At 53.4% G+C, this 10,834-nt stretch overlaps 1 protein-coding gene across 3 annotated transcripts; it reads right to left on the bottom strand.

Moving 5' to 3' along the window:
* Positions 1–3,355: 3,355 nt before the first annotated feature.
* LOC140421017 (protein sprouty homolog 2) lies at positions 3,356–10,129 on the bottom strand. 3 transcript variants are annotated; one of them, XM_072505302.1, is made up of 2 exons: positions 9,696–10,129; positions 3,356–5,280 (listed from the first exon to the last, which is right to left on the bottom strand). In XM_072505302.1, the coding sequence occupies exon 2, from the start codon at positions 5,229–5,231 to the stop codon at positions 4,323–4,325; it is 909 nt and encodes a 302-aa protein (XP_072361403.1). In that variant the 5' UTR covers positions 5,232–5,280; positions 9,696–10,129; the 3' UTR covers positions 3,356–4,322. The 3 variants fall into 3 exon arrangements, with proteins under 3 accessions (XP_072361403.1, XP_072361404.1, XP_072361405.1); XM_072505303.1 differs by lacking the exon at positions 9,696–10,129 and adding an exon at positions 9,256–9,399; XM_072505304.1 differs by lacking the exon at positions 9,696–10,129 and adding an exon at positions 8,627–8,841.
* Between the last annotated feature and the right edge of the window lie 705 nt (positions 10,130–10,834).

Below are 10,834 nucleotides of genomic sequence, written 5' to 3'. Positions count from 1 at the left end.
AACACTGCAATGACGTTACTGTGAAAAGCCCCTAGTCGCCACATTCCGGTGCCTTTTCGGGCACACAGAGGGCGAGTTCAGAATGTCCAAATTACCTAACAGCACCTCTTTCGGAACTAGTGGGAGGAAACCGGAGCCCCAGAAGAAACCCACACAGACACGGGGAGAACATGCAGACTCTGCACAGATAGTGACCCAAGCTGGGAATCGAACCTGGGGCCCTGGCTGCTACCCACTGTGCTACATGGCTGAACTCCCTCTGCCTTGGTTCCTTTAGTATGTGTTCCTATTGTACTAATGCTCTGTGTCACCTCCCTCTGTCGAACTACTTCAAACTCCTCCCAACAGCACTGGCAAACCCAACCACAAGGATGTTGGGCCTATTCTGGCTTAGGTGCAGACTGTCTCGCTTGTACATGTTTATTTTTATGTAAATAAATAAAAATCTTGGTACACTTGAATCACTGCCACTACACGTGTTGCCAAAGACGAGCAATCCTAGATTACTTCTGGAGAACAAACATTTTGTTTCGCTGCAGGCCATGGAATAAAACCAAGAAAGCAATTTATTTTCAAAATTAATATATTTCTATTTTATACTTTATTCAGCTCTGTGGTGCCACCCTTACATTTTGCAGCATGTTCTGTACAGTTTCCATCTCTAAAGGGTATTGTGTTTAAATAAATATCTTATAAAATAAAACTTCAAATAAATATTTAGACTAATCAACATATTGGCAAAAATAGAAAAAAGAATCAGTAACTTTTGTGATTGATATACAGGATGCCAATTGTACCTAAGCAATGCAATAATTGGAATTTGTATATAGGGTAATACAGCCTGATGTTAGCAGGAGACGGAGTCGGACATTCACCTGAATGCACAATGTACCAATAACTGGAGTCCTTCCTTCATATGGCACCATTCACAGTATTAATGTCGTATATACAAAAATATATCAAAGTAACTTTAACAAGGAGGCAGGCTCTTGCTATGGTCACAACCTAAAGAAAGCAAGAACATGCCCCTGAACGGAACGTCTGGTCAGATCTCTCAAAAAAAAACCTCCCAGTGTTTCGTCCTCATACTGCATCAAGGTCCCGATTGTACGCTGAACTGATGATCCGATAGCTACTCCATACATCCAGGTAATAAAGTGTCACTGCATTATAGTTCAAAAGGTGTTCTCTTCCGGGATCCTCACGCAGACTCTGTATGGCTTATTCAAACCCACTTCAATCCTCGTTTCATGTAATGATTGCTCAAGAGAGAGAGAGAGACGGGAGAAGGCTGAATCCACTCCATTGCATTGTGAAAAAAACAAACCATTGGAAACAACAGTTCGTCTCCTCGCTTTGCAGGTTGCCAAACAACTTCTAGGAAAACCATGAGCTACCATCCACCATGTAATCATAAGGCAATGCTAAGAAGGTAGCGGCCCATTTGGCTACTGGCCCATCGTGGGCCAGTCTGTGCTATGAATGAGTAGGTCCAGGTTTACATAAAGGACAGAATTTGTTTCAGGAATGTTCATGCTTAAAAATACAAATACAGAATTGAAGAAACCGTTTGGATTAAAGATCCTGCAGGGAGAGCCCGTTGGCATTTAAGTCTACCCCTACTGTTCTTAGCGATTTCACACTGGGAAGGTCAGTTCATCCCTGGGGACACGTGAAACAATTGCTTTGTGTTAATGGCCTGTCTACGTTAACCCAGTTGGGAATAATCACAACTCCCCCCACCACCCCCCGCAGAAATGTCCACTTCGTTCCGATAGCGATTCCCAAACTCCACACAAACTATCCTGACAGAAGGCGCCTTCCTGCAAACTGCTCCCATTGTCCATGTGTCATCCCCCAGAGGATCTTGGACTTCAGAGCTGCCTTCTGTGGCACGCAATGGTGAAGGGGGTGGGGGAGGAGGGGGCGGGGCGGGCCACTCAACACACTGTACAGCAATTGCCACTTCACATTTCTCCAGCTTACATGCACTTGGCCGGACACAATCTCGCAGACAGCCAGGTAGTTGTAATTGACAAAAGGCATGAACAACAGCTTCCTCTCAGCAGGAAGCGGGTCTGTACAGCGGCACACTACATGACAAATAAATATTAAGACTCCTTTGCAAGGAAAGGGACAATGGAATGTAGTTAATGCATTTCTGAGTAAACAGCAGAAGGCTAAGGCTCTGTAATCCTCTGCTGTTTCCGGCACGTCCGTTTGTTTGTGAGCCCAAAACTTTCACTAATGAAATATCAAATGAACCTTCCCGTGGCTTACCTCCCAGATACGCTCCAACCAGGTCGGAGCTCAAGGGTCAAATTCTGATTTTGCAAGGGACAAGGAATCGTTTAGAGCGAAGACCTCGACAAATCAAGGTCCAGTTGTCTTGTGATATACTATTATAACTGAGAGTCATAGCGAATGAGGTTGCGCCTGGATATCTTTGAACCCAGTTTTTATCATGAACAACAATGTAACAGAGAAACTTATCATGAGTGGGGCTACAGAGAGGGTTCCATAACTGGGCTTTAGAGTGGAGTGGGGTTTAATTGACTATCTTTCACAATGAATAGGGTGGAACGGGCATTCCACAGTAATTAGCTTTACAGTGAGTGGATGGTTATCACTAAAGGAAGTCAATTATAATCGAAAAACGGGATTAGGGTGTCCCATTGCTCCTGTGGATACTAAAATAATGTGGTCACCAAAACCACTTGCCTGATAATGAATGATGTGGAGATGCCGGCGTTGGACTGGGGTGAGCACAGTACGAAGTCTTACAACACCAGGTTAAAGTCCAACAGGTTTGTTTCGATGTCACTAGCTTTCGGAGCGCTGCTCCTTCCTCACCTTCCTCCTTCCTTCACCTGAGGAAGGAGCAGCGCTCCGAAAGCTAGTGACATCGAAACAAACCTGTTGGACTTTAACCTGGTGTTGTAAGACTTCGTACTGATAATGAATGTCAAAGCAAAGCAGAGATGCCCCCGCCATTGACAATATCAGGGTTTAGCAGGACGTGGCGCGATTCAATGTGGCAAATGCCTTGAACTCCACATCAGGGTAAAAGTGGGGTGAAGATCTTGCTCAAGGGTTCCTGGACTGAAGAACACACGATTGAATGGCGGAGCAGACTCGATTGGCCGAGTGGCCCAATTCTGCTCCTATATCTTATGGCCTTATGCTCCAGGTGGGAGGGAGGAGAATGAGTGAGTGTGAGGCATTCTCACCAGCACATCGACATAGTACAACTCAGCACCAGTGAGCCAAGCACTTTCTCATAGATGGAAGTGACCCTCTTCAATACGCCCCCACCCCCTGCCCAGCAGCCCCCCCCCCCCCCCCCCACCCTCCAACCTACCATCCAGACATGAAAACACGTCTACAGTCAATCTGAACCTCGCCCAGTGGACATGAATCCGAGAAGGCGACAGTTCTCCCTACGAAGCATCAGCTTTCTGCACGCTCCCGAATCACCTCCAACACCACCCTTTAAAAAAAAAACCATCGCCCTCAGGATCCAGGGAGCAAAGAATCAAAACGGTTTCAAACTTAATTCTACAACTCAACTGCGCGAAAATGTCAATAAGAACGGTGTTGGCGGTTGAGAGAGAGAATATATTTCCGGTTGACCATATCACATTTCTAAGCCAAGCAATAAATATTTAATGCGTCGATAGTGAAGACAATTTGCATGGTTTTCCCGGAAACTGAGTGGCTTTACTGTGGACAGACCATCTGGCAATGGCTACTCCGGGGTCCCAGCACTGGGAGTGATGGTGGGCATAGGGGGCGGGGGGTATTGCCTCCAGGTCCGAGGGCGTCAGGTGAAGAAACCCCCATTGTGTGAAGATGGTCATCGTTCAGAATGGTGAAGGGGCTTTGTTTTTTGTGGAGGGGGGGGGGGGGGTTGGGGTTGGTAATCAAATGTATTTCTGTCCATATTGTTGAGATATATGACAATGGGGAGTTTGTGGGCGAAATTAACTGACTGGAGCCTGTAATGAACATAGGAAGGACCCACACGAAAGGTGCATAATATGAAGGGGATTGACGGTCCCTTTTCCCTGGGTCGATTTTAAACGCTCAAACTTCAGGTTGTAGAGCTAGTCATCAGGAAGGTGCTTTATTCAAACTTCCAACTGAGAGTTCAGCAACCCCGCCACGTCAGATCATCTTGTGCCTGTCCTAGGGGCCTGGGCGTGAGAAACAATGTGATCTCCCCTCGCCGACCTCACTCAAGGGAAGCTTTGGAGAATGTGCCTTCTGAACTTCCACAGGGTTCGTTAACCTTGGTCGCGGATTTAGCAGGAGGGCCTTGGTCACAAAGGTTTCTCCAGGGTTTTAGGACACGTTGTGTTGGAGAACTTCCTGCACACGGTGTTTGAGTTCTTGCACCTGCAGCCCGGTCGCTTGACGCCGTCGTAACACCCCTGGCAGAGCCGGAGGCATCCCTTAGCTGGCAGGTAACACCACAGGCAGGGCAAGAGGATGGAGAGGATGCCCATGGCGGTCCAGCGGGCGCAGCGGTGGCCTGGGCTGCAGGAGCACGGGTTGTCCGCACAGTTGTCCTCGTCATCGCTCGAGCAATGGTAGAAGAGGCCCTTGACACAGCACAGACAAGTGCCATAGTCCAGGGCGCTCTGGAAGGAGCAAAGGCACCTCTGGTCACAGAGCCAGCACGAAGGCAGAGTCCTGGGAGCCGTGCAGTCGCTGCATTTGCACTTCCCGCATTGCTCGCACCGCAGAGAGTGTTGGCTCCAGTCCTCGACGCCAGGAACCTTGTTGAAATCGCCTTTGAGGTCAGCTTTGGGCTGCGCCCTGATAATCCCTGGGCCAGAAGGAGACGAACTCAAACTGAGCAGCAGCCTCTGCTCCGAGGTGCTGCTGCTGCGGGAGGCTGAGCTCACCGTGCTCGTTGACCTGCTCAAGTGTTGCTGCAGCTGCTGGTGAAGCTGGGCTGAGGAGCGCGCTTCCGGCACGGCCAGGCTCGGCTCGGCCGCCCTCTCCCACTTCTGCCCCGAGCCGGGCGGGCTGCCTGCGTTGATCTTTGCCCGGAGGATCAGGGGCCGCTCCACATAGTCGTTGTTGGCTCGGATTGCCCGAATCTGACCGATCGACAGCACCGGCCCCGGCTGCACGTCCCCGGGCTCAGGGTCAACCCGCTGCCGCCCCCTGTCGTGAGCCAGCTGGAGGGAGAGGGACGAGGGGAGCGCTGCTGCCGTTTCCATCTGAACGTGCTGGGTGCAGGCCCGGGGGCTGAGTGCACATTGGTCAGACCTAGGGACAGGGCAGAGAGAGAGAGGGATCAGCAAGATACAGAGGCAATACCCACCCAGCTAGTACACTGGAACCTCCTTCAGGAGGAGTCCTCCAGCACGCACACAATACCGCCCATTGCCCACCCCTCTCAGTGACCCCCCCATGCCCCAGCCTTCTCATTCACCCCCCATACCCCAGCCCTCACAGGGAACCCCCCATACCCCAGCCCTCTCAGTGCCCCCCCCATGCCCCAGCCCACTCAGTGACCCCCGATACCCTAGCCCACTCAGTGACCCCCCATGCCCCAGCCCACTCAGTGACCCCCCATACCCCAGCCCACTCAGTGACCCCCATGCCCCAGCCCACTCAGTGACCCCCATACCCCAGCCCTCTCAGAGACCCCCCCCCCGGTGCCCCAGCCCACTCAGAGACCCCTCATACCCCAGCTTGTCTGTGACACCACACCCCATACCCCAGCCCACTCAGTGACCCCCCATACCCCAGCCCTCTCAGAGACCCCCCATACCCCACCCCTCTCAGTGCCCCCCCATGCCCCAGCCCACTCAGTGACCCCCCATACCCCAGCCCTCTCAGAGACCCCCCATACCCCAGCCTGTCTGTGACACCCCCCCATACCCCAGCCCTCTCAGAGACCCCCCATACCCCAGCCCTCTCAGAGACCCCCATACCCCAGCCTGTCTGTGACACCCCCCATACCCCAGCCCTCTCAGTGACCCCCCCATACCCCAGCCCTCTCAGAGACCACCCCATACCCCAGCCCTCTCAGAGACCACCCCCATACCCCAGCCTGTCTGTGACACCACCCCCATACCCCAGCCCTCTCAGTGACCCCCCTATACCACAGCCCTCTCAGAGACCCCCCATACCCCAGCCCTCTCAGAGACCCCCCATACCCCAGCCCTCTCAGAGACCCCCCATACCCCAGCCTGTCTGTGACACCCCCCATACCCCAGCCCTCTCAGAGGCCCCCCATACCCCAGCCCTCTCAGAGACTCCCCATACCCCAGCCTGTCTGTGACACCCCCCATACCCCAGCCCTCTCAGAGACCCCCCCATACCCCAGCCTGTCTGTGACCACCCCCCATAACCCACCGCTCTCATTGACCCCCCCATACCCCATCCCTCTCATTGTCCCCCTATACCCCAGCCCTCACAGGGACCCCCCCCACATTCCCCAGACCTTACCCCACCCCTCTCATTGACCCCCCTATACCCCAGCCCTCACAGGGAACCACCCCCATTCCCCAGCCCTCTCAGTACCTCCCCCATACTCCACCCCTCTCATTGACCCCCCTAAACCCCAGCCCTCTCAGTGAACCCCATACCCCACCCCGCTCACTGACCCCCTCCATACCCCACCCCTCGCACTGACCCCCTCCATACCCCACCCCTCTCACTGACCCCCCCATACCCCACCCCTCAGTGACCCCCCACCCCTCTCAGTGACACCACCATACCCCACCCCTCAGTGACCCCCCATACCCCAGCCCTCTCAGAAATCCCCCCTTACCCCGGCCTGTCTGTGACCCATCCCCTCATACCCCACCCTTTCAGTGACTCCCCCATACCCCAGCCCCCTCAGTGATTCCCCCCATACCGCAGCCCCCTCATTGACCCCCCATGCCCCAGCCTGTCAGTGACCCATCCCCTCATACCCCACCCTCTCAGTACCTCCGCCCATTCCCCACCCCTCTCAGTGACCCCCATACCCCACCCCTCAGTGACCCCCCATTCCCCACCCCTCTGTGACCCCCCATACCCCACCCCTCAGTGACCCCCCATTCCCCACCCCTCTCAGTGACCCCCCCATACCCCACCCCTCAGTGACCCCCAATACCCCACCCCTCTCAGTGACCCCCCCATCCCCCAGCCCTCTCATTACCTTGCCCCATAGCCCAGCCCTCTCAGTTAACCCCATACCCCACCCCTCTCAGTGACCCCCCATACCCCACCCCTCTCAGTGACCCCCCCCCATACCCCAGCCCTCTCAGTACCTCCCCCCATACCCCAGCCCTCTCGGTGAACCCCATACCCCACCCCTCTCAGTGACGCCCCATACCCGAGCCCTCTCACTGACCCCCTCCATACGTCACCCCCCTTCAGTGACCCCCCCATATCCCAGCCCTCTCAGTGACCCCCCATACCCCGGCCTGTCTGTGACACCCCCATACCCCACCCCTCTCAGTGACCCCCATACCCCACCCCTCTCAGTGACCCCCCGTACTCCACCCCTCTCGGTGACCCCCCATACCCCACCCCTCTCAGTGACCTCCCCCATACCCACCCCTCTCAGAGACCCCCCCCCCATACCCCAGCGTGCCTGTGACCCCCCCCCCCCCCATACCCCACCCCTCTCAGTGACCTCTCGCATACCCCGGCCCTTCAGTACCTTCCCCATCTCCTTCCCCCTTCTCCACTCCTGGTACCATGAAACGGGGCTTGTTGAAACAATGCCAGCTTGGCGGTGCGGGGGGGGGGGGAGGGGATACGGTTTGAGGGTCTCGTCAAAACATTGCCCCAGGAGTAGCCGGATTGGAACACACAATCGAATTATCCAACAACCCTGCCCAGAAAGATGCCACCCGCTCCCCAGGGCAGGTCCCAGGTGGGTTCATTTTCAATAGGAGGCAGGCCCATGTGTTTAAACCGGCGGCTCAGCCTCTTGCTTGTTCAGAGTGACCACTCACACACACAGCCTCCTTAGTCAGCCCGGGTTTAACCTTCAGCCAGGCCGCAGACTGCGAGCTGTGAAAGGCGAGGAAAGGTTGGCATGAGCTTGGCACCATCCATTGGCACGGAGCTGCACGGATGGTACAACGAGCGTTTATCTGGAGCACTATTGCCCCTCAAAATGGACAAGCATGAAATGGTTTGGGTGACATTCAGTCAATGTAATGAAGGCGGCGCTTCAACTAAAAGCTGACACATGACCAATTCTCTCTGCTTATCTGTATCCAATCTATTTGCCTTCCCAAAGAGATGACATGTTCCCCCTTATCCGCCCAGCTAAAAAAGTGGGCAATCGAGACGTCCCCAATCTAAGGACTCCTCCCTCACACACTTGGAGCCTGTGCCCAGCGCCTTCTCCAACCCACTTTAAACCCCACACCGTTCCCTCGGCAGTGAACTGGGAGCTGACATCGCACTAACTGTGTTATCCCTCCAAAATAAACCATCCACCGATATGGATAAAAGATTCATCCGGCCCGGGACTGAATCAAGGCCACGGTCTGTAAAAGTTAAGAGAGATTGCCCACTCCCGAAAGGAATATTCTCATCGCACTCTGCCGAATTTTCAAAGCGGGGTGAAATGTGTAACCACAACTCAGGAGAATTTCCCTACCAGATCCCGGAGGTGCCGCCTGGCCCCCGGCCGATGAGTACTTTGCAGCACTCTCTCTCTCTGCTTTATTCCAGGAGGTGTGTGCTTCAGGAGTCAGGCTGGAGTAAAGTGACAGTGGGCGCTGGGACCCGGAGGAGCAGCACTCTCTTCCAATTGCTATTGAATGGCAGCGAGTTTGCAACTCCGGATGCGCCGAATCCGATACAGCAAAGCTGGCTTGAAATGGATACTACATGCGGAAAAGTCAAATACTGTACCAGGGCCATTAAACAGCGCCATGAGCTGATCACACACACACAGCCGACCGCCCTAACTGGACCTCATTTCGCAGAGTGGGACCTCCAGCTGTCCCCCACCCCACCCCCAAAAAAACCAAATCCCACCCAACTCGAAGAGCACTTACAACATGCCCATTCATCCCCACCCCGGGTGTGCGGTTAACATGTCACTTAAATGAAGGTGACAAGGTCCATCCCAAGCAAAATTGTAAATGCAAACACATAAATGCAAAAAAAAATGCATAAATTGCAAAAATAAGTAGACCACCAATATCATTTAAGAAAGAAAATCGTCTGTTTACCCCCCCCCCCCTCCCTCCCCGGTCCCAGTTTAAAAAGTTAAACATTTACCATGAAATTCAGGTGACGGATTTGTCCCGCCAGTTGCCAGTGTTCACATTAAACACTGTCAGTAAACTTCCCAAGTCTACCTTCAGCCTCTTTCCAGACTGTGTAATGGATGTGGCTGGATCCGTTTCCTCGTGCAGTTACATTAAAATGAGGCTACTCAGGTTTTGATCGATATTAAATATTATCTCCTCCTCCCCACCCCTCACCCCCTCCCTTCATAGCAGTAACAGTACGCTGCAGCCGGGTCTAGCTTAATGCAATCCCTTGGTGTTGAGGGATAAGTGATCAATGATCGGAAAGGTTTTTTTTTCGTTGCAATTGCCCGAAATGCGTGTTAACCCTGCAGAGACCTCCGACTGCAGTCTTGAACAAGTTAAGCGCACAGCAGACACGGTGGATGGGAATATACATTAAACCAGGTCATATTCTGTGGTGCTCACCTCGCGGAAGATGGGAGCTGTTCCTTTGCGATGCCGCTGGATACAGACTGTGGCAGTAACCTTGTCTGCTCTGCCTCAAGTGCAGCCACTATATCCGATCAATGACAAGCTCCCGGAGTGAAGGGCGCCGTGTCCCTGGGCTGTGAGCGATCAGTGATGAGGTGGGAAGTGGGAGAAACAGCAGACCCCTTTCCCCAGTCCCACAGCTCTGCTAGCGGCTCAATGCACGAATGCAGAGGCGACAGGAGGAGAGGAAGGACAGGAATGATGCCCGCGCCCACACACCCACACACACTCCCATCCCGGCTCCACACTCTCCTCAGTTGTACAGGGATTTGCCCGGTTATAGCTCATGGCTAAATGGCGTCATCCACGTGAAATCGAATAGGCCATTTGCCGTCCCAGAGGTTCCTCCGCATCCGGTTGTGGGCCATTGGTGAAGTATTTAAAGCGAGCTTGTTCACTCACCGGCTGTGTGCCGGGGCAGAGCGAGCAACCTTTTAGTGGAGACCTACCCCCCAAACTATTGGGAGCGCTGGAACTGCCGTGATTTGTTCTCCTGTACAAACTTACATCATCTTTCAAAGGAAAAATAATAATCTAATTTACACTGAGTGCGATTTAGACAGTGTTCAAATGTACTCGGGCAAGAGACATACATTTAAACACAATTGATTAATATGTTCGATCTGTTCAAAGCCATTACTCATGAGTTTAAAACTGAGATAACCTTAGAGAGAGGGGGGAGATATGCTGATCTTCCCTGGATTCCTGGCAGACGTGCTAACTCTGTACAAGTGCTGAGGATTCCCCACCTGTTAGCATTACCTGAATGGGACAGAAAGCCGGGGCTCCTGTCCGCCTCATTCGCAAAGTGCTTTCTCGTTGACACTGAAATTTCGAAACATTTTTTGTTTAATGAAGTTCTGGGCTCTTGGTCGTACCTCAACGGGAGAGATCCGGCTGGGATAGCATCCAAGTCTTGCAATAAATCTGTGATTTGCAAAATGTAAAATCTCACCGGTCAGTATTGTCTGTGGACGGGGTTGTGTGTGGGTGGACGGGGTTGTGTGTGGCTGGACGGGGTTGTGTGGGTGGAGGGGGCAGGGGGTGGAGTGGTCGGGGGGGGGGGGGGGGGG

Source organism: Scyliorhinus torazame, chromosome 5 (assembly GCF_047496885.1).
Source record: "Scyliorhinus torazame isolate Kashiwa2021f chromosome 5, sScyTor2.1, whole genome shotgun sequence".
In the NCBI taxonomy this organism is placed as follows: domain Eukaryota; kingdom Metazoa; phylum Chordata; class Chondrichthyes; order Carcharhiniformes; family Scyliorhinidae; genus Scyliorhinus; species Scyliorhinus torazame.
This window is presented reverse-complemented; position numbering and strand designations above follow the sequence as displayed.